The 24,854-nt window shown below is 38.5% G+C and overlaps 1 protein-coding gene across 4 annotated transcripts in view; it reads left to right on the plus strand.

Moving 5' to 3' along the window:
* LOC129771857 (POU domain, class 6, transcription factor 2) overlaps window positions 1–24,854 on the plus strand; it is a 397,791-nt gene that overhangs the window by 350,112 nt on the left and 22,825 nt on the right. For 2 of the 4 annotated variants that reach the window (XM_055775950.1, XM_055775953.1), the window contains 5 exons: window positions 20,037–20,638; window positions 21,246–21,426; window positions 22,076–22,132; window positions 22,997–23,080; window positions 23,251–23,399. In XM_055775950.1, coding sequence (XP_055631925.1) covers window positions 20,037–20,638; window positions 21,246–21,426; window positions 22,076–22,132; window positions 22,997–23,080; window positions 23,251–23,399 — 1,073 coding nt within the window. The remainder of the gene's footprint in view (window positions 1–20,036; window positions 20,639–21,245; window positions 21,427–22,075; window positions 22,133–22,996; window positions 23,081–23,250; window positions 23,400–24,854) is intronic. The other 2 variants (XM_055775951.1, XM_055775952.1) reach the window with 2 other exon arrangements.

Raw genomic sequence — 24,854 nt, forward strand, 5'->3', positions numbered from 1 at the left:
CCTTAAATTCGTGTAAAGGATCCTCTTCAGGAATTGACATGATTCATTATGAAATGTTGAAACATTTACCTCAATCTGCTAGCTCATATCCACTGACACTCATATGAGTGTCGTGAAGTTCTTACGTTGCACAGCAATTAAAAATAATAAGCCATATCCACTGAGATTTTACGATCGCATATGGTTACAAATAGTGTTTCCTAATGAATGACGTCTTTCTCTATTGATTCCTATTACAAAACATAGTAAAGATCCTTCTAAAACATCCAGCTATCGGCCTATATCCCTAACGAGCTGCCTTTGTAAACTGCTTGAAAGAATTGTGAATAAAAGACTAACCTGGTACATTGAAACTTACAAAATTCTATCCAGCTACCAATTCGGCTTCCGCCGTGGTCGATCTCCTATTGATAGTTTAACTATCCTAGAGTCCGTTATTCAGGCCACTTTTTTAAGAAAACAACATACTTACGCAATTTTCTTTAACCCGGAGAAGGCGTACGATCTAACTTCGCGTCGACAATTCTGACCAAATTAAAATCCATAGGAATAGATGGAAACATGCTTACTTTTATAAACAATTTTTTTACAAGTCGTAAATTTCGCGTATTACAAGGAACACATTCAGTTGTTGGAACAATACCGTTATCGGTTTCGCTGAAGTGATTGTTTCGCCCTAACGGGGTTTCCTTTATTGCAAGAGTGAAGTGATAAGTAATCACAACCAGCGGAAGGGAGAAGTCCTCTACTGCGGGCGCTGTGAGCGTGTGCCGTTCCATCGTCATCGTATTGTGGTGCGATACACCATTGCTGTTGTGCCAAGCGATCATCACGTGGTTCGATTGGAGCACCGTTACAAATCATCCGCACCGTGCGCTTCAAGTATTTAAGTATATATATATATATTAGGTTAAGGATTTAAAAAAAAAAAGAAAAAGCATAATTGTATATCTGCCATAATGGCAGAGTGCGATCCTCTTGATATGGACATTGAATCAGATGTTTCCTCCTCACTAACTACTGGGAAGTCGCTTAAACGCGTTCCCCCCTCAGACGATGTCTTTTCAGAGGAAGAGTTAATCAACCTCAACAAGCCCCCTTCAAGAAAATTGGCAAACTTTTCCACTTCGCCCCCTCAATCTCCCGCTCCCGCTTCCGATTATCTCCCGAACTTGCCTCCCAGCCCAACTATTCCCGCTCCCGCTCAACAATCGACCTCGTCCTCCCCCTCAGTTGTCCCCTCTCCGCGTGTCAAGGTCTATCCAGAAGACGCATCTGGATCTGGCCCATGGGTTGTTTTCTTCCGGCCAAAACCCAACGGGAAATCGCTCAACGTCATTCAGATCATGAAAGATCTGACAAAAAATTATTCCTCCGTGGTCGAAATTAGAAAGGTTCGACCGAACAAACTACGTGTTGTCGTGGCTGACCGGAAGCAAGCTAACGAGATTGTTTTCGACAATAGGTTCGTACTAGAATATCGCGTCTATGTGCCCTGCCATAACGTAGAAATTTCGGGGGTGATTACAGAAACGGGTCTGACGAGCGCATTAATAAAAGAGGGAGATGGCAGATTTAAAAAGGTCCCTTTGACGAAAGTTAAAATTTTGGACTGCCATCAATTAGGAAAAGTGTCCCAGGAAGAGGGAAAAACTAAATTCACGAAATCCGACTCGTTTCGAGTAACTTTTGCTGGTTCCGCCCTCCCTGACTACGTTATGGTGGACAAATTGAGGCTTCCGCTGCGTCTCTTCGTGCCAAAGCCCATGACTTGCAACAAATGCAAGTCAGTTGGTCACACAGCAGACTACTGCGCCAACAAGGAGCGCTGTGCCACTTGCGGAGAGCAACATGTGGGCAAATCCTGCAATGCGACTGAGCATAAGTGTCCATATTGCGGGGGGACCCCACATGAGCTCTCAGCTTGTGAAACTTACAAGAGTCGATGGGAGAAACAGAAGCGCTCTTTGAAGGAACGCTCGAAACGCACTTTTGCGGAAATTTTAAAGAGCGCTTCTCCACAGGCCCAACAACAACAACATCCAATCTCCTCACACAATATCTTTTCCACGACACAGCTCACGGGGGCACACCGTTTATTTCCCAAGGGAATCCCCGGCGCAAAAATGTGACCACTCCCAAAATTCAATCACAAGTCCCTCCGGTGATATCCCCTGTTAGCTTGCCTAAAAAATCGAGTGCAGCGGACAAGCAAAATCAGGTTCCTCCTGGCTTCCGTGGGAATAGTTCACCTTCGAACGACCCAGCACTCGATGGGACATCAAAAACCCCAACTGTCCCTATTTTTCCGTCCAGCTCAACTTCCCAATCGGGATTTATAAAGTTGTCTGACCTTTTGGATCAAATCTTCAAGTGTTTTAATGTTTCCGACTCCATCAGAACCATTGTCTTCTCAATGCTTCCAGTATTAAAGACAATTTTACAGCAATTGATGCAAACATTGCCCCTCCTTGCAATGATTATCTCTCTTGATGTCTAATTTAGATAGAGAGGTCGGAGATATCACTGTTTTTCAGTGAAATTATCGTAGTCTTATCCCTAAATTGGATACATTCAAATTTTTAATTCATAACTTCAATTGTGATGTTTTTGCTCTGTCCGAAACTTGGCTTTCTTCGCGAGATGATCTCTCTTTCCATGATTTCAATATTATACGCTTGGACCGTGATAACAGATACGGAGGGGTGCTATTGGGGATCAATAAGTGCCACTCATTTTTTCGAATTGACCTTCCACCTATTGGAGGGATTGAAGCTGTTGCTTGTCATGCAAACATCAGAGGCAAAGACCTCTGTATTGTCAGCTTGTATTGGCCTCCGAGAGCTGCGGTTAGCCGCAAGCAACTTGTTCAGCAATCGTTCATCGATGATATATGACCTTTGTAACAGCTTCAATATGACCGTTTTGAACACTGGGGAAACAACACGTGTGCCTAAACCTCCTGCTAACCCAAGTGCTCTTGACCTCTCGCTTTGCTCGAATTCATTATCGTTAGATTGCAAGTGGAATGTAATCCAGGACCCCAACGGTAGTGATCACTTGCCAATCAAAATTTCCATCACCATTGGGTCGAATTCTTCTGAATCTATAAACATGGCATATGACCTCACAAGACACATTGACTGGAAAAAGTATGCGGACGCGATTGCTCTAGCCATCAATTCCAGAGATGGTTTACCTCCATTGGAGGAGTATAACTTCCTTTCTCGTTTGATCTATGACAGCGCAGTTCGCGCTCAAACGAAACCCGTTCCAGGTTCCACCATTTCCCGAAGGCCTCCCAATCTATGGTGGGATAACCAATGTTCTAAGCTTTATATAGAAAAATCGGATGCATTTAAAGCTTTTCGGAAACGTGGAACTCTTGAAAATTTTCAAACTTTTTTTTTTTTTTTTTTTTATCTGTATTATAGTGATTTTCAACTCATTTGGTTGGTTCGTCACTTTTACTTCCGTTTTTGGAAGAATGTCGGGAGTGAGAATTGAACTCGTGACCTTCAGCGTGAGAGGCATGGATGTTACCACTACGCCAGATCGCCTCCACAATTTTCAAACGTATTTAGCCCTTGAGAATCAGTTCAAAAATTTGATCAAAGGGAAAAAACGTGCTTATTGGCGAAATTTCGTGGGAGGTTTGTCACGAGAAACGTCAATGAAAAAATTATGGAAAGTGGCTCGAAACATGAGAAATCGCTCTTCAACGAATGAAAGCGAAGAATATTCACATCGATGGATTTTTAATTTTGCACGAAAGGTTTGTCCCGATTCCGCTCCTGTGCAAAAAATTGTTCGAGATATACCACAAGATAGGTGCGATCTTGATTCCGAGTTTTCGATGGTAGAATTCTCTCTTGCTCTCCTTTCATTTAACAATTCTGCTCCGGGATCGGATCGAATTAAGTTCAACTTGCTGAAAAATCTCCGTGATGTGGCGAAACATCGCTTGTTGAATTTATTCAATCGGTTTCTGGAGCATAATATTGTTCCAGATGATTGGAGACAAGTACGAGTTATAGCTATTCAAAAACCCGGAAAACCCGCGTCCGACTTCAATTCGTACCGCCCAATAGCAATGCTGTCTTGTATACGGAAATTGTTGGAGAAAATGATCTTGTTTCGCCTTGATCGATGGGTTGAAACGAATGGCCTACTCTCAGATACACAATATGGGTTCCGCAGGGGCAAGGGGACGAATGATTGTCTTGCGTTGCTTTCTTCAGAAATTCAAATGGCTTACGCCGAAAAAAAAACAAATGGCTTCAGTATTCTTGGACATAAAGGGGGCCTTTGATTCTGTTTCAATAGAGGTTTTGTCAGACAAATTACACTCTCGGGGTCTGCCGTCTCTATTTAATAATATGTTATATAACTTGCTTTGTGAGAAACATTTGAACTTTTCTCACGGAGATTCGGCAGTAAGTCGGGTCTCTTACATGGGCCTCCCCCAGGGCTCATGTTTAAGCCCCCTTTTGTACAACTTCTATGTAAGCGACATCGACAATTGCCTTACACAAAATTGCAGCCTAAGACAACTTGCAGATGATGGAGTGGTGTCTGTCGTAGGATCAAACGAATCCGACCTGCAAGGACCCTTACAAGATACTTTGAACAATTTTTCAACCTGGGCCATTGGGCTAGGGATCGAATTCTCCACGGAGAAAACAGAGATGGTGGTTTTTTCTAGGAAGCATAGACCAGCAAAACCAAAGCTTCATCTTTTGGGTAAACCGATCACTCATGCTATGTCATTCAAGTATCTTGGGGTCTGGTTCGACTCCAAATGTACTTGGGGGGCCCATATTAGGTATCTGAGTAAAAAATGCCAACAAAGAATAAACTTTCTCCGTACAATTACCGGCACCTGGTGGGGAGCCCATCCCGAAGATCTTATAATGTTGTATCGAACAACTATTCTCTCAGTGATGGAATACGGCAGTTTCTGTTTTCAATCAGCTGCCAAAACACACCTCATCAAACTCGAGCGAATTCAGTATCTTTGTCTCCGTATCGCGTTAGGATGTATGCCCTCAACGCATACCATGAATCTCGAGGTTTTGGCAGGCCTACTCCCACTAAAAATCGCTTCAATTTATTATCTCTTCGGTTCCTCATCCGGTGTAAGGTTATGAACCCATTGGTGATCGGAAATTTTGAGCAGCTGATCGAGCTAAATTTTCATTCTGGATTCATGAGCTCATATCATGAATTCGTCTCCATGCAGGTTGATCCTTCTTCGTATATTCCCAACCGTGTTTGTTTCCCTGACTACATCAATTCCTCTGTGCATTTTGATCTGTCCATGAAGCAGGATATCCATGGAATTCCAGATTATCATCGATCGGGGATCGTTCCTACGATTTTCGAAGCAAAGTATGGGCGTGTCAATTGTGATAATATGTACTTTACTGATGGGTCCTCTATGAATGAGTCCACAGGATTCGGAGTGTTCAACAATTTTTTTAGCACCTCACACAGTCTTCAGAATCCTTGCTCAGTGTATATTGCTGAATTGGCAGCAATACACTGGGCGCTGGACAGCGTCGCCTCAAGACCTGTTGAACACTATTACATTGTAACGGATAGTCTGAGCTCTGTCGAAGCTATCCGTTCTGTGAGGCCGGAAAAGCACTCGCCGTACTTCCTTGAGAGAATACGAGAAATTTTGAGTGCTTTATCCAGACGCTGTTATGTCATTACCTTTATCTGGGTCCCTTCACATTGCTCAATTCCGGGTAACGAGAGGGCTGACTCATTAGCAAAGGTAGGTGCAATTGAAGGCGAAATTTATCAGCGTCAAATCGCAAGATGAATTGGGCCGGTGGCTCCACTCAATTATCCCTAAGGTTAGCCTCAATCCGTGGTTTAAAAGTCTGGACTTGAGTCGGGACTTTATTCGCACCTTCTCCCGACTCATGTCCAATCACTGTTCGTTAGACGCGCTGCTTTTTCGTTTTAATCTTGCCGACAGCAATCTCTGCGGTTGTGGCCAAGGTTATCACGACATCGAACACGTTGTTTGGTCGTGCGAGTTGTATCTTGTCGCCAGATCGAATTTAGAAAACTCCCTTCGGGCTGGAGGAAAGCAGTCCCATGTGCCAGTGAGAGTTGTGTTGGCTCGGTTAGTCCTTGATTACATGTCCCAAATATATGTTTTCCTTAAAGCTATCGATCTTCGAGTGTGATTGTTCATACATCCTTTTCCCCTCCTTTTCGTCCTTCGCGAGCTATCGGTTCCCTTCCTACTAACATTAGAATAAGTTAAATTGTAAATACATATTAGATGTAAGGATAGTTTTAAGAATTGAGTGTGAAGTGTCAGTGTGAATGAGAATGTGAATGTGAATGTGAGTGCGAGTGTAAACACACATCTCCTTACATCCCATCCTTTTCCTAATGAAAATGTGTCATCCTTCTAAACTCGAGTCGACCGCGAGTAATCGGTTTCCTATTTCATTAACCATAGAATTAAGGAAACAACATGTTGATATATGCTAGTTGAAATATAGTTAAGGGTTTGGCTCCATTAAACTTATGTAACTGAGCCTGTAAAAATAAACGGATTATTAAAAAAAAAAAAACATTATCATCGTCATACGAGCAGGAAAATTGAATTCCTCAAGGTGCTGTTCTAAGCGTCACCTTATTCCTACTGGCAATTGATGACATCAGTAAACAAATTGATCCTAAGTGCACAATTCTTCTTTAGGCCGATGACATAGTGTTGTATATGTCATCAAACCTTCTGAACTCAATACAGAAACGAATGCAGACATCAATTGACAAAATGCAGAAATGGTTATCCAACCACGGATTTAGAATATCAGTCGAAAAAACTTCCTGTGTTCTTTTTTGTAGAAGGAGAAAACACACCAAAAGCTTGACATTTCGCGTCAACGATGAAAATATTCAAAAAGTTAATGAAGCGAGATTCCTCGGTATGACTTTCGATAAAAGATTGTCATGGCGTTCTCATATAGAATACATAAAAAGGCGATCTCAATAAGCAATGAACATCATCAAAACATTATCGAATATCAAATGGGGTTCTGATCGAAAACATTAATAATATTACACAATTCTCTTGTCTTATCACGCATGAAGTACGGGGAATGTGTGTACTCGTCTGCAACATCAATTTTTTTTAAAAACACTGGAATCTGTTCACAATCGGGGTTTACGTTTAGCGAGTGGTGCTTTTCGTTCCTCTCCGGTTATTAGTATATTAGTTGACACGGATTTTCTACCTTTGAGTGTCAGAAGAGATCAGCACACTATGTTTTAAATGTGCAGAATTCTTAGAAATAAAACCCATCCTATGTTAAAATCTATTCAGCAACTGCCACTTAATGATACTATCAGAAGTCAAACTTTTCTTTCGATGTGTACTCGAATTCTGAACAGTTTAAACCTAGAATTACCAAAAATAAAAACAGAACATTACAGTAAATTACCGCCGTGGTTGGTTCCTGAACTTGAGATAAATATCGAACAAAGTGCTTTTCCGAAAAACTCTACAAATTCTCCTGTATATAAATCTTTACTCAATCCATGAAAACTGTGGTTAACGATTAATCTATACCGATGGCTCCAAGTTTAACTCTGTCACCTCATGTGTCGTTTATGATGAAAATAAAAATAAAACATACAAATTCAAGCTACCTGACAACTCATCAGTCTATAATGCAGAACTTACGGCAATTTCCCATGCTACAGAACACATTAAATCTAGTGTCTTTGATAAATATATTATAATAACTGACTCATTGAGTGCTCAATCAGCACTCTCGGACAATTTTTCAACTAACCTAAACTAACAACTAATTGTTGCTGTGTTGGTGATTTGATATTTCTCAGCAAAAAACGTCACTCATAGTGGATAAAGTTTCAGAAAATTTTCGATATGTTGGAATATGTATATTTTAGTATAGTACTCAATTATATTTTCCTCCTAAATGTTCTCTTATTCCCTCATGCCTATGGCTAACAATTCCAACACTCACGTCTCATCGAATGATTGTTAAGCCGGGGTAGTACTGAAGTCGGCATTGATTCAAAGAAAACTTTTAGTATGTTGTTTCAACAGCCAGAGTATTTGTGCTCGCAAGCTTAGCAAACTCGATGAGCTGCGCCACATACTTTCGATAGCGAAGGTCGATATTGTTTGTATTACTGAGTCCTGGCTCAATGAAAGTATTGACAATAATATATTGTCAATAGACGGGTACAATCTAGTTAGACATGACAGAGTCGGACGGTTATGATTTTTCTAAAACAAGAAATTCAATTTCATGTTATTTGTAAATCAGAAAATTATTACTCATCACATACTGAATATTTAGCAATGGAAATTTCGGTACGAAGTTGTAAAATTCTCCTTGTTTGTATTAATAATCCTCCCGAAGTCGATTGCACTGATGAAATTGATAATATTCTACTGAACTTAGGACCTGAATACAGTCATACTCTTTTACTCGGTACAAATCTTATTGACGTTAGAGCTACAAGAACTATCAATTTAACGTCTATCTTATCATCTTTCAACATGTTCAGCTTAGGGAATCAACCCACTTTTGTTCCTAGAAATGGATCTTCTCAGTTAGATTTGATTCTCTTTAACGATGAATCGAAAGAGTTGAGATTTAACCAGATACATGTGCCGGTGTTTTCTAATCATGATCTCATATTTGCCTCGCTCGAATTCGATATGGACCTGTGTGACCAATATATTTCTTTTCGTGATTACAACTCCATGGACGTGGAAGGTTTGTTCAATGCTTATAATCAACTTGAATGGTCCAGTTTTTATCAATCAACTGATTCGAATCATCTCTTAGAGTTTTTTAACTCTTCAATGACAGTTCTTCACGATGTTTTTATCCCCACCCGTACAGTTAAATCACGTTAGACGAACAAATCCTGGTTTAATCGTACAATAATGAGAGCAATGATTGATCGCGACCTGGCTTACAATGTCTGGAAAAACTCGAAGCTCGCCGATAATCGTAGATTATTTAAACGGCTACGCAATAAAGTTAACAAACTTATCCGTGATACGAAGAAACATTTTTTCACGTTGCATCTTGATTCTAAATTACCAGTACAGCACTTATGGCAAAGATTAAAATCAATGGGTGTTGGTGAAGCGAAATCCTGTTCTATTAACGGTTTCAGTCCTTATGAAATCAATGTTTGTTTTGCTAGAAATTTCAGCCTCCCCAATACATCGAATGAAAATTATATTGAAAGTCGAAATGAGCAGCAGAACTTCGAGAACGAATTTAATTTTAATAGTGTCAGCGAGGTCGATGTATTAAATGCAATGTATCATATACAATCAAATGCAGTTGGACTTGACTTACTTCCATTGAAATTTTTGAAATTAATATGTCCACTAGTCGTGAAACCAGTCACCCACATTTTTAATTCAATTATATTATCAAACATTTTTCCTGATCAATGGAAACAGTCAAAAATTATTCCCATTAAAAAGAAATTCTCCTGTAACACAATCGAAAACCTACAACCGATAAGTATTCTGAGTGCTTCATCCAAAGTTTTCGAACGTTTGTTGAAGTTTCAAATATGTCAATATGTTCAGCGTTACAAGCTTCTAAATAATTATCAATCGGGTTATCGCCCAAAGCACAGTGCGAAAACCGCAATGTTGAAAGTCTTCGATGACATTGGTGTTGTTTTGGATAATGGCAATCCTGTAGTTTTGATACTTCTGGACTATTCAAAAGCATTTGACAGTATTTCTCACGAAATTATGTGCAGAAAACTTCGTCTCGACTTTAACTTCTCAAATCACGCTACAACCCTAATCCAATCATATTTAAAAGGTCGAACGCAAACCGTGTACAATAATGGACCATTCTCAACCTTCATTCCTGTTTCGTCTGGAGTTCCACAGGGTTCTATTATTGGTCCAATCCTTTTTTCCCTGTATATAAATGATTTGCCTAATGTACTGGAACATTGCAAAATCCATCTTTTTGCTGATGATGTGCAACTATACCTTGATGGTACCGAAGCCACCGATATTTCGGAGAAAATGAATTCTGATTTAGCCAGAGTCTATGAATGGTCCTATTAAAACAGGTTAACTATTAATATGAAAAAAAACGAATGCTGTTTTTATTAATAACAACAGAGTTAATAATGGGATAAAACCAAATTTAATTTTTAACAATACAACTATTGAATTCAAAGAGCAAGCCACCAGTCTTGGAGTGACGATCCAAGAAAATTTTTCCTTTGATAAGTTTATTCTGAGGCAATGTGGCAAAATATTTGCTGGGTTGACCTTGCTTGTTCTTTACTTAGCGAGGATATCAAGATAAAATTGTTCAAAAGCTTACTGTTTCCTCATTTCATTGCGTGTGACTTCCTTCTTTTCGATGTTTCGTCCTTTGCTTTGTCTAGATTACGAGTTGCACTCAACAGTTGTGTTCGCTACGTTTTCAACTTGAGTAGATTTTCAAGTGTTTCACATCTGCAATATCGACTAATTGGCTGTCCCTTCGCCAAGTTTGGCCAAATGAGAAGCTGCTTATTTCTCTTCAATCTGGTTAACAATAAACAACCTGGTTACTTGTTCAACATATTGAAATCTTTCAGAAGCAGGAGATAAGCATTTCTTTAATCAACTGCACAAGGCGAATTATTGGCGAGAGATTTCAGAAACCTTGTAAAGGTAAATATGTCTACATTATGGGAAGATAAATGGACTAACCTTACAGACAATATATATCGACAAATTCGTCATTCAACATTTCGTTGGCCATGTATAAGTTTTCTTGTACGAAGAGATTACCAAATACACCACAATGAGAGGTAAACTATCTATTCTGGATATTGATACTCTCAAGGATGACTTGGACTGTCTCAAAAATGCAATTAGATTTATAAAACAAATTGATTTGTATGATCTTATTTGAATCAGAAAAGATAGTGTTACTGTTATAAACTATGGGTGTTAGAATTTATTATATTATCTTCTCGGTATTATTATTTGTAAAACCATATTATTATTTTAGTTTTTGTATTAATATTGTAGACTATAAACATTGTATATAGTAAGAAATAATATTGAAACTGACGGCCCATATAGCCCTCGAAGCGCTGGCGGCCGACCAAATGTAAATAGATAAATATCAATATCAATAATTCAACGTGATATATACCTAGTTATGTGCGCTCTGTTTCCCATATCAAGCCAAAAATGATTAGTATGAAAACTGTAAAAATGAGATATATAAAATGTTAAGTAAGTGCCTTTAAGAGGCCATTATGTGTTAGAAATAATGGTCCCTTAGGGGCACTCACTTTAAAGATATTCATATTATCATAAAAGCTCTCGTATATTCTAATCGTCGCTATATGATACTAGGCAATAGTCAATAATTTAGTAATACATTTACGATTTTTCGTGATTTTTAGCGATTAAAGGCAAAAATAGGTCAGCGTTGATTAATCGGGCTTTCCAATTCTGAACTCTTTGCACTGGCTAATTTTGTGAAAACGTTATTGACTACCCAAAACAACAATTTTCATTATCAAATGACCAATTTTTATTGCGATGGACTTTATGGCTTTAAAGAAAATACGTTATTTATCATCTAAATTTTCTACTATCGCCTTCAAAATAGGCCCCTTCTGAAGCAACACACTTCTTCAACGAACAATTCATTCAACGCAGCGAATTCGTGTTTATGTCTTCCATGGTGTCAACACGGGTCCCGCGAAGCGGTAATTTGAGCTTTGGAAATATCTCAATCCGAATTTGATCGTTCTAGTATTTCTTGAGCCTCTTAATTGCGACGAAATTGAATAAAATTGAACTCGTGCGTGCGTTTTATACATATATTTACTTCAAAAATCAAAAGAAAAGTTAATCGATGGAGCCTTGAGTGAAAAATTGAACGCATTTTCGCTTGATGCCCTCCATCAAAGTCTTTACAGTGTCATCCGGTACCAGTTTCTCAGTTTTTTTTTCCATTTTCTTAACATGTCCTTCTCGTCTTTGACTGTCTTCTTGCTCTTCCGAAGTTCCCGCTTCATTATTGCCCAATACTGCTCCACCGGGCGCAGCTCCGGACAGTTTGGCGGGTTCATGTCCTTTGTAACAAAATGGACAGAATTGGCCTCATACCACTCCAGTACACTTTTAGAATAGTGGCATGATGCCAAATCTGGCCAAAATAGCGGAGCTTCGTCGTGCTGCTGCAAGAACGGCAAAAGGCGCTTCTCGAGTCACTCAGATTTGTAGATCTCGCCATTTACTGTGCCCTATGTCACGAAAGGCTCACTACTCAGTCCGCAAGAGCAGATGGCCTGCCAAAGGAGATATTTGGAGGCGAACTTCGACATTTTCTTCTTATTAAATTTGTCGTCCACATCGAACTTGCTCTTGCCGGTGAAAAACTCCAACCCCGGAATTTGCTTAAAATCAGCTTTATATATATATATAACGTATATAACGTTTCGTCGTCCATCACACAGCAGCCATATTTTGTCAGCATCTTCTCGTAGAGCTTCCGTGCCCGAGTTCTAGCCGTCGATTGTTGCCGCTCAACGCGGTTTGGGAAGTTCTGTACCTTGTATGTATGTAGTCCAGCTCTCTTCTTTGCATTCTGGACGTAGCTCTGCGACATGCCGATCTTTTTAGCCAAATCACGGCTTGAGACGTTGGGATTTACTTTAATCATCCGCTTCACCTTTCCCTCCGTCTTTTTGTTCTCCGGTCCCGGTTTTCTTCCAGCTCCTTTGCCGTGGCCCAACGTCAACCGCTCCTGGAACTGTTTCAACACTCTGGAGACGGTTCAATGGTGAATGTTCAACATTTTTTCCAACTGCCGGTGCGACAGGTCAGGAAATTCCAGGTGTTTGGAAAGAATTTGTTCTCTCGACACGCGTTGGTTCACCTCCATTTTCGTTGAATCGAAAAACACGACTTCGAGTTTGACAGCATGTACACATCAATGAGAAAGTGTGCAAAATTTGGTTGATTTTTACCCAATGGTAAAAAAGTTATGCCCTGTTGTATGTGTCGCAATAATTTCGTGTTCGCCCTTCAAATGCAAATCATTTTTTCTTCATGAGAATCACATATAATCATTTTAGGTTTGATGAAAAGCCTCAAGTCTCTAGTTGCTAGAAATACCATAAGGCTTTCAAAATAACCAATATTTTATGTTATGTTTTTTAACGATTTTCTTTTTTTCGCCCCAGGAGTGCACCACTCTGCATTAGGGTATTTTGAAAAATCGGCTTCTCCAGATTTAACTTGTATTTTTGATGCTAGGTTATTTCATGTTGGTTTGTCCAGTCGAAAACATGATCTAGATTTGTCCACTTTTTAGAATGCTCTAGTTCAACGCTCCTTTGTCACATTAGGTATTCAAATGTTTCAAAACGTATAAAAAAATTATAGGACATATTTACGGACTTACATGTTTAAAGGTAAATAATGCATCTTGGTGACCTCAATTCTGATCTTTGTATGATTCAAATGAAACATAGACGCGAATGACCCGTAGGGTTAAAGCGTCTTTAATAAAAAATAAAAAAAATGGGTGGGTTATATCTATGATATAACCGCAAGGTTGACGTGGGACTACCTTAGCTTAGTTATCATTCGTTTGTATTGATTAAATTCTTGATTGAATGAAACACTTTCCAAATTCAATTGAATTCAATATATTTGCTTTGTGAGTAAAAAGATTGAACTAATGCCATGTAAAGTCAATTCATGCATTGTGATGGATTGTTCTTCGTTACATGTAAATTTAATAACAGACCTTTTACGTTTGGTATGATGCCTACAACAAAATATATGTAAGGAAGAATTATCAAACGTTTGATGAACCAGCCTAAGGCTGAAAATTTCTCTAATAAAGATAAAAAAATATAAAAACGATTATTTTATTTACATTTTCCTCTGAAGTTTACATCTCTCAAGTGTACGTACTTCTCGAACCGCGAATTTGCTTGAAACTGGAAAGTTAATTCGCTTTAAGTGTCTGCACGATTTTTCCAAGTTCTAAGATTAGAAGATCGTGTTAGGCCAGACATATTCCAGCCTGCATAAAGGCAAGCGAGGACAGATATACTCGTAGTTTGCATTTATTTGCAGAGCCAGAAACCTTGGTTTTGAAATCTGTGTTAGGGAAACACATTTCCATCGGAACTAAAATATCGCCAACTTCTATGAATTCGCAATTCCGATTTCCCCATGCTCCTAGTGATCCCCGATAATCGTTCGATTAATCGATTAATCGAATACTTGCTACAGAAATCGATTATTAATCGAACGAATACTGCGCAACCAATAATCGAAGCGAACGAATAATTTACGTCGATTAATCGATCTTAACTCTGAGAAAAAAGAAAGGTACGGCGGCTGCAGTTTAATCTTGAAAATCAATCAAAATCTTTGACGCTATTAGGCTAACTAGTTATTTCTCTCAGTGTGACGAATGATCGATTATTTGAGACGATTAATCGTATCAAATAACAAACTACTGGAAAGTATTCGATTAGCTGATGAACGATTAATTTCAAAAATCGGGGATCACTACATGCTCCATGGATGAGAAGTCTGTGTTAGGGAAACACATTTCAATCGGAACAGAAATACCCCCGACTTGCATGAATTTGAAATGTCGATTTCCTCCAGACACCTTGGTTTAGAAATCTCTGTTAGGGAACACATTTCGGTGGGAACAAAAACTCCTCCTACTTTCATGTGTTTGCAATGCCGATTTCTCCATCGCTGCTTGGTTTTGAAGTCTGTGTTAGGGAACATTTTTCAATGAGAACAAAAGTCCCCCTACTTTCATGTAATTGCAATGCCGACTTCCCCAAGGCTGATTGGTTTTGATGGCTGTGTTAGGGAAACCGTAAATCGGGCCAATCAAAACGAGGCAGTTAAGGCGTTTAGAAAACGGCCAATATTTTACAGTTATTCATTTGTTTATCTTATGAAAAATAACATTTCGTTAGTTGCGATAGATGCGTGGAAATATTCACTATCAATTGATGCAAACATCTTTCCGATCCAGTAAGAAGTGTTCGAATTATAAGCATTTGAAATCTTTCATTTTTTCCTGCTTGTTCTGTGTTTAGGTTTTCATTTTACCCCCCATATATTCCGGTTAGACGTAGTCCCACGTCAAAATCTGATCGCTGATGTTGGTTTGTCCACATTGTTACTATGGCAGCCGCCTTTTTTTTCATTCAAAAATGGTGATTTCTAAAACCGGACAAAGCATGATCATTTTTCGGACAAATCATGATCAGAGGTGGACAAACCATGATCATAATTTCTCTTTGAGGGAAATCGTTAAAAAATATGAATTTGAATAATTTCAACGCCTGGTAGTGGTAGCACATGTCGGACTTTATTATCCGGAGCATTGATTTTTTTCACTCCGGATAATCGAGTCATGAAAAAAAAGAATTTTCTCTCGGTAAACGTAATATAATTATGATTTGCACTTCTTTTTTAAACGGTTTTATCTAGGTTGATCCGTTTGTATGTTTGTGACTTTGTAACTTTGTCTGTAGCGCTGTACCACATTAATAGGAATTTAACCCCCTTCCTGTTAACCGATTGATCTGAAATTTGGAACACATTCTCATCTCTGGTGTCATTATAAAACTGCGTATTCCATGATCTTGAAAATCCAAGATGGCGGCCGCTACAAAATGGCGGATTACATATTTTCTCAGAACCCCATCAATATGTATATTAGATAAAAGGGATTGACTAGTGGAACACAGTTATTTATGAAAAATGCAAACCCATATATAACCGTCCCAAAAAAAATGGCTGAATGACATGACTTGGAGAACACGAAACATAATAAACAACATAAATTCAAAAAGGACGCCGCCACTAAATGATCGACTATGTATTTTTTGCAATCCCCTCAATATCGGTATCAAATGAAATGATTTGACTACTAGAATACAGTACATAATGAAAATATTCCGAAGAAAATTAGGTAAGAAGTAAACGTTGGATTTCCATTATCCATAATTAGTTGTTTCATCATATACCCCACGATTATATTTTAGTCTCATCAGTGATCTAGATCAATGATGGAACGGATGTGATAACTACTAACTGCTTTTTGGAAAATTATTTTCTAGCTCTTAGTGCATTAAACCGTTTAACTTAAAAAGTTGTTTTACTTATTTTATTTTCTAATTTTTTAGTAAATTATCTGTATCATTAGTATACTTCTCCACATTAAAACCATTCAAAAAATTTATGTTTTTTTTCAATTTTTGTTTCTTACCTAACTTTCTTCGGAATATTTCGATTGACTGTATTCTATTAGTCAAATCATTTCATTCGATACCAATATTGAGGAGATTGCAAAAAATACATAGTCGACCATTTTACGGCGGTGTTTTTTTCGAGTTTATGTTGTTCATAGTGTAGTGTATTCTCCAAGTCAAGCCATTCAGCCATTTTTCAGCGGCGGCCAAATTGAATTTTTCAAGAGCATGGAATATGCAGTTTTATAATGACAGTAGAATTTGACGTATGTTTCAAATTTCAGATCAATCCATCAGGAACGGGGTCAATTTTTCTAATAATGTGGGACAACCCTACAAACACTCAAACATACATACATACAGGGCAAGCTGAATGGTACCAGAGATCGAAATTCTCGCTCGGCTGCGCGATAAATATTCATTCAATCAATCTAGTCTTCGATGAACCGTGTATTGTTGATGTTTTCGTTTCTTCCTTTTTACCGAAAATTCTTTTTCAGAGAGAAAGAGATGTCGAAAATCTCTATCTCGTTGATGCTTTTTCGTCTCTCATTTGGTACTGAAAACATGGAGCGAAAAATCAAAGCTAACTTTACCAACATTAGTCTGTTAGAGCAGCGTCCAAACGATCTGCATTTGGACAGCGTATGAATTGTACAAATAATAATCTATCTCATGTTCACTCCACGATGAAACCCAATATTGCCGCATGTTTTCAGCTGTACTGAAGAAGTGAAAAACCATTATCGGCATCAAGGAGTCACTGAAAACGGAACCATTTTTCGGCAATCATAACTCACCGAAAAATGAAAATCGGCTTTGCGTTTCTCGCGAGAATCGAAGTGAGCGTATAATATTCTCTCGCCTCCTATATTTTCAGCTATGTTTCTCTGTGAGTGAAAATGGATGTTTTTCGTCTCAAATCGGCGAGCATTTCGATCTCGGAATGGAACCATTAAAAAGTAATTGTTTATTGGTCATCTTGGATTTGAATTTTTCGTGATCTACTGTGTTCTACCAGTCGAGCACCTTTATTTGATACCCATATTGATGGGCTTTGAAAAAAAATTTGGCGCCATTTTATGATGGCGGCCATTTTGGATTTTCATTTTTCATAATTTTTCATAAATTACTGAAAATTTCGTAGTGGCCGCCATCTTAGATTTGCATTGTTCGAATAACAGTCAAAATTATGTAAAACATGGATAGTATTTTTTTATCCCACGCGGAGAAAAGATCGAAATTTTAGGCTTCCAGGTCATAAAACTACTCTTCAACATTTCCATACTGCTTGGTTTTTCAAATACTTTTCGTAAGGACATTTTTCATTGGTTTACTTTTTCATCAATTTCTATTCGATTTAACTAAACAGGTTGCAATAATTTTGGTGATAGGCTGCTCTTAGCCTGTTATTTGGGATGGTTAATTGCCACTAATCGCTGGTGACTTCTCTGAACGAGCGATCTTAAGGGATCTGGGTTTTTCCACTAAACAATACAACAAAATGAACATGTTGTCAATTAATTATTAACACTAAACCTACCGATGTTTCATGTATACCTATTCGTACCACAGCGGGTCAAGTGATAGGATAGGAACAATGGCTCGATTTATATAATTTGGTTGAGAAACGTGGTATACCATTTTTCTCCTGTATATTTCGACATTTTGGGATACCAATTATTAGCAAAATAATGAAATTACAATTTTTGACATGAAAAATAGCACTGTAACTCAGCCATTCCATGCCAAACCGATTTAGTGGTTCTCAGATTTCCGTGGAAAGTGGTAGATTTGTTCTTTATCGCAAACAATAAGATTAAGGGTGATACGAGAAATCCCTTTTTTTCTTTTTGAACTACTCGACATCTCTTCTTTCTAGTTAAAATACTTCAGTTGCAGAAAAATTAAATTTTGTTTCCGTTATTGTTTGTAATTGTTTTTTATGCTTTTGATGGTCTCGGGATCAAGGGCGCTATATTGTTTTAAATTTTTTTCTAGAAAGCTGAGGATTTCTTACGTAAAACATCTCAAAGTCAGAGATGTGTTATTTTTCTTTTTTATGTTATGACTTTTCAAAGTTAACCGATAGTTCAGAATATCATTTTTTCCTTTTATTATCCTTCCTATTCTCGAAAATTCATCACTTTTGAACTACTAGACTCATATATCAAATTAAAACCAATGAGCTAGATTTCTTTGGAAAAATATTACATTTGCGAAAAAAATTAATTTTGTTTTCGTGATTATTGATTGTATCTGTTTTATATAATTCAAATGGTTTCGGGATCAAGAACGCTATATTTTTTTATAATTTTTCTTGAAAACTGAGGATTTTTTACACAACATATTCAAAAATCAGAGATGTGTTGTTTTTCGTTTTTAATTTATGATTTTTCAAAGTTAACATGTTTTTAGTCTTCGTTCAATATTTTTATGCGACTATACTGGATCTATGTAACTAGAATTGCTAGTTTGTATATCGCTATCGTATAAATATCGCTAGTTTGATATTTTTTCAAAGAAAACTAGTTAAAGTGCTTTGGTATTTCAATCATCTGAATCGGTACAGTAGTTAGGAATTTTGGACAAAAAAAATCATTTTTAGGATATAGGTGAAACATGATTTTTGAATCATCCGTTAAATTTCAAAAATAATAACTTAAAAACGAAAAAAAACACATCTCTGATTCAGAGGTATTTTATGTAAGAAATCCTCAGCTTTCTAGAGAAAATATAAAAAAATATAGCGCCCTTGGTCCCGAGACCATGAACACCATAAAAACCAAATACAATCAATAATAACAGAAGCAAAATTTAAATTTTCTACAACTGAGGTATATTTACTAAAAATAAGAGGTTTAATATGATATGTCGATCATTAGAATCGGTTTAGTAGTTCAAAAGTTATGATTTTTTGAAAAAACGAATGTTGGGAAAAAAGTAAAAAAAAATGATTTCTCGGATCACCCTAAAACGGGAATGGTCACCCTAACGAACAAAATAAAAATATACAGGTCTTATTGTTTGCAATAAAGAACAAATCTACCATTTTTCACGAAAATCTGAGAATCACTATATCGGTTTGGCATGGATTGGCTGAGCTCGAAATGGCTACTGTGAGCTCGCTTGGATAGTCAGCAATACAATTAATTCTTATCATTCACTATTCATTCACAAATACAACAAAATATGTAAAACAATAGCAAAAATGTGTGATGCAATGGTTTTGTATCACAAACACAAATCATTCTGATATCATATGAATGTTTGCTCTAATCAAATGACCCGTTGCGGTAGTTAGGACAGATTACATATTTTTATCAGTTAAAAAAATAACAAGAGAGGAGTAAACACTGGAAATACATTAGATGTTTGTTTTAAGAAAAGTAGTGTAGGCAAATGAAGTTGTGACAATGTAATTTGCACGAAAATTTTGACGAAAAGTTTAAAAATGGGTCATTTGACCCCTCGTGATAGGTTTAGTGTTAAGCATAAACCTCAAAAATTTACTCCTAGGTGAAGTGCTAAGGTATTTCCCTCTCAAATTTTCAGTTTCGCATCATACTCGCTGCTATTTTACAGACCGAATTCTTCATGCGAACGAAAATATTGGTGCAACTATATAAGCTCTGAACCATGATAATAAATATGAACATATATGTCTCACTCTTGAACTATTAAACCATTTTAACAGCTCTATTCTCTTGTCAATCTCCTCACAGAATCACAACATCGAATGGTGAAATCACGGTGACTAAATCGCAAGCACCTTCCACTCCGCCCCTATCAGTACAAAAAAATCACGCCGCATCGCTGCACTTCAACCCATCCATCTCTCCCAAGCCAATGGTCCATCACACGCGAGATCAACATCACCATCCCCATCATCACCCACATCATCATCTGCACCATCAGCAGCAACAGCAACAGCATCAGCATCAAGGGCAGCAGCATTCAGCGCCATCAAGCCACAATTCAACTCAATTGGTAGCATCGGCAGCAGCAGCATCCACGTCCACATCGGGAGATACACATCTGCAGAAGGAGCCGCAACAGGGATTACACAAACCATCCGCTTGCTCGACCTCCTCCTCTTCCGCTCTCAGCAGTACCACTCCCGGGATGATGTCCCTCACTCTGGACGATGTGGAGCAGAAGATTTCCCCCCACTCGGTCGGCTCTTCGTCGTCCAAGAGGCATAGAAGTCTTACGCCCCCGCCTCGGAAGCTGAGCCCGACCGGGTCGGGGTCGGTTCTGCTCTCCCAGGACGACGAAGAGGATGACGACAACAACTCCAACCCCAACGAGCTGGAAGATTCTCCAAGTAAGCGATAAGGTTTTTCTTTATTCCGATTTTAGAAAACACACGAAAAAAAAGAACACAAGACACACACTCATCGAAGACAACACAATTAACTCAAATTAGCCTCGAACACTTGAGACAATTATCGCTAATTCAGAGCAATATAAGCTGATGATACGCACATAATACAGCGTCCGATCGTGGCATGAGCTTCCCGCCAAGACGTGTGTAAACAGAAGGAATGGTTTCGAAGCGCGTCATCATCAGCTCGATTCGAAGTCGAATACACACGATGTCATCAAACGCCATTATTTGCTATTAACGCTGAAATGCTTCGAATGTGATCTCTCTGACTGTGTTTGTGTGTGTATGCGACAGGCAGAAATGGAATGATTTTTTTCAATTTCCGAGTCAATTAATTTGACATTTCCCATTAACGTTTAATTTACGCTAAACAGTTGCGCCTAAGGGCGATGATTTACTATTATAAGCGTTGCGAGAGCGTGTGCCTTCCGTTTTGCCCGAGGACAGATTTACGTATCGATTCATAAACACGACACAGTTCCATCACATTGTCAATCAAACATCACTTTGAATAATTCTTCTTTGCGTTTGCCTTCAATCGCAGATGAGCTGACGATCAACCAAACCAACTGCAACGTGGTCGACGGAATCGATCTGGATGACATCAAGGAGTTCGCCAAGGCGTTTAAGCTGCGTCGTCTTTCGCTGGGCCTAACCCAAACTCAGGTGGGCCAAGCATTGTCCGTTACCGAGGGGCCCGCCTACAGCCAAAGTGCAATCTGCAGGTAAATATTGCGCGAAAACTGATTACCCGCCTCCTTTTTTCCGTATGTGGCGTCTCTCTTTCTCTCTCTCTCTCTCTCTCTCTCTCCGCGGCGGACATCTCGCTTCCGAGGGTTCGCTGGGAATTTGCATACTCTCGGTCCTAATTTGATAAAATCATCGCTAGCCCCGAAATTACGATTGGAATAATTAAAATTACCCGAACTCGGTCGTGAGAGTGAGAGGGGAAAAAAATGAAGAAAAATCGGCGACTGGCAAAATTGCCAGGTGAAAGCAACAAATAAGGATGCTGTACAAATATGAAAGATTGGAGCGAGAAAAAGGCGAATCGCTTCTCGTTAGCTTTTGCTGTGTTTAAGCGAAAAAAATAACCAAAAAATAAGACCGACTGAGAGAAACGGTGCCAGGACATTGTTCTTCATTGTTTACGTTTCATTTATGTTAATTATTATTCATAATCAATGGAATAGCGGATTAATTTCTCGTTTTTCTTTCATTCGTCCTTCTTTTTTCGGCGACACGTCGTTTTTCGTTGTCACCCCATTGGAAACGGTAAATCTTGCTCCATCACATTATACCAAATGCAAACTGCTACCGTCACCATCACCATCGCCAAACATGCAAATTTTTGCGGGGGTGGTCTCCCGGCAGTGCTCTCGCCGCCCAAATGTACTGTGCAGCTCAGCTCTCATCCCAGCAGCAGCAAATGTATGTATTTTGTACGTTTTTTTTTTAACTTTTAGTTTTCCATTCGTAATCCCCGTAGCAGTAGAAATTATTATTATCTTTACGTTGGCTTCGTTTTGGTCCGCGTTTTCGATTCATCCCTGTAAAACGGTATTCAGTTTTACTTGGCATTACGATTATCTGTGTGGGATCAAAATTCGCCTAACTCTAGCTTAAGGTAAGACTAATCTCATCAAACCTGGTTCTGCAGCCAGGCTTCCAAAGTTCAATACTGGCGATTAGTGTGCATTATAAAGCTGATCCAATCACGAACGATTTGTTGGAGACATGTTTTCCAGTGCACAACTTTTTTATCGCTAACGATCGTTGCAAAGGTAGGTTAAGCATAACCATTTTTGTCGCATGCAGCATGAATCATTTTCGCCTAACAACGCCTCCAATTATTGTTTAGTTTATATTTCGGTTGTTTCTTTCATCTAAATTTGGAGAATTGGCCAGGGCATTGTTTCTGCTTAAGATAATTATTTCAATTTATTTCTGTTTCCAAATTATATCACTTTGAAATTCGACCTTCATCAATGTCCTGGCAAATTAGAAATAAAAAAAATAAAAACCTAGAATAAATCAATTAGATTCGGGAACTGTGCTGATCGTGCTTTTGATTTGTTGGTTTTTGGCAGATTGACATCAATTCGAACAACTCTTGATTTGATTGTACATTTTCTCCTAATATTTTTCGTCTCGTTCTCTCTCTCATCCTTTTCCATTTATTTACCTTAAAAACATTATAATCTCATCCACTCAACCACCACTCCCCCTCGTGTGATGCGATGTGATGTGATGTGTCGACCGATCGGCTGACCGACCGCACTCCCAACTTTGTAGGTTTGAAAAGCTAGACATTACACCCAAAAGTGCACAAAAAATCAAACCTGTGCTGGAGCGCTGGATGAAAGACGCCGAGGAAAGGTACGCTCGATGGAAAACTTTTACGTCCCTCACACCTGTGTACTAAATATTTCGTTCATATTTTTTTTTCGTTTCTATTCAATCATATAATATAAAAGAGCAGATACGAGATAATGAGAACAAGAGGATAAAACTTTGAGCAGTAATTAACGCATTACCGTGAATTTCAGCCACTCGTCCCGGTTCAAATCAGGCCAGAACCACTTGACGGACTTTATCGGTGTGGAGCCATCGAAGAAGCGGAAAAGGCGGACATCGTTCACACCCCAAGCCCTGGAGCTGCTGAACGGGCACTTTGAACGGAATACGCATCCCTCAGGTAAGATGTTTTGGAATTAAACTAGTCTCTGTTTCAATGCAATTCGTTCTGAATATTTGATACGGAGGGCATCGTTTTGTGTTGTCCTCAACACAGTGAATTAAATAGTTTGTGAGCCGTGATTCTGGTTTGACTTGCTTGAACACATTACAGTAGAACCCCGATTTTCCGCGGAATAGTCTGGTGAAGTCACCTCGGATAGCGAAAATCGTGGATAACACAATAAAGAACTAAACAAGAAGTGTAAACGAGAGAAAAATGATACATCAGCATGTTCTATTAATACAGCTATCATTCAACTATCCATCGGTAAAGTCATATATACCAGTGGAAAGATAATGTGAAACTGACAAATTTCGGGATGTTCTATAAAATTACGGTGGAACTCGCTTCAGCGGATAATGTACACTGTATTCTACTGTATATTGTGTAGAACAAATTTACCGTATACATGATAGTGTTTTCACCATTGAGCAATGTCAGAATTTAAAAAAATCGATTTCGCAGCGATAATCCTCGGAATCAATGCTGGCCACAGTTCGTCGCCTTCGCGGATAGTTGTCCTTTCTTTTCTAGGACTAAGGCCCTTTTCACGGTCCAACGGGACACTCCCAAAGCGATTGGAATGGCTTTTCGCGACATTTACGTGTGGGACGAATCACGAATACGCTGCCACTTCGTCATGGCGCAACTGTCAAACTAAGGGAATCGACTTCTTTTGCCCGCAGCCTATTATGATATGAATTATATCTTATTTTATTTTACAAACATCAACAGGCTTAACATGTTTACCCTAATGACCGAGAATTTATTATTAAATAATAAAACTAATAATAAAACTATAGAACTAAATATTAAACCTATAACAATTATAACTACTTAAGAATAGCAGAATAGAGCGCTTTGAGGGACAAACGGGAAAGGTGATAATCAAAAGACGAACTACAAAGATTGAACACACGACACATACTGGTTACCGGTTCATTGTAGCCGTAATTTGTTCGAGATGGTGGAAGGTACAAGTAGTTACGGGTACGCAAATTGCGACGACTAATGTTAAAATTAATTAAGTATAGCAATTCGGGGCAATCGATATTTGATAAAATAATATCAGATACGGAAAGCGCTTTGGTAACATTCCTTCGAGAGCCCAATGAATCCAATCCTATGAGACTACAGCGATCCTCGTAGCTGGGCAGATTAAATGGGTCATTCCATGGCAGATTACGCAAGGAAAATCGAACAAATTTTCGCTGAATCGACTCAATACGTTGTACACTATTTTGGTAATATGGTGACCATACAACGCAAGCATATTCTAGAACGGATCGAACCAATGCACAATATAGGGCCTTGATGCAATGTACATCTGTGAATTGCTTCGTGACACGGAAAATAAAGCCGAGGACTTTGGATGCTTTAGAAGTGATGTAAGCTATATGATCACAAAAGGTT

Source organism: Toxorhynchites rutilus, chromosome 2 (genome assembly GCF_029784135.1).
Source record: "Toxorhynchites rutilus septentrionalis strain SRP chromosome 2, ASM2978413v1, whole genome shotgun sequence".
In the NCBI taxonomy this organism is placed as follows: domain Eukaryota; kingdom Metazoa; phylum Arthropoda; class Insecta; order Diptera; family Culicidae; genus Toxorhynchites; species Toxorhynchites rutilus.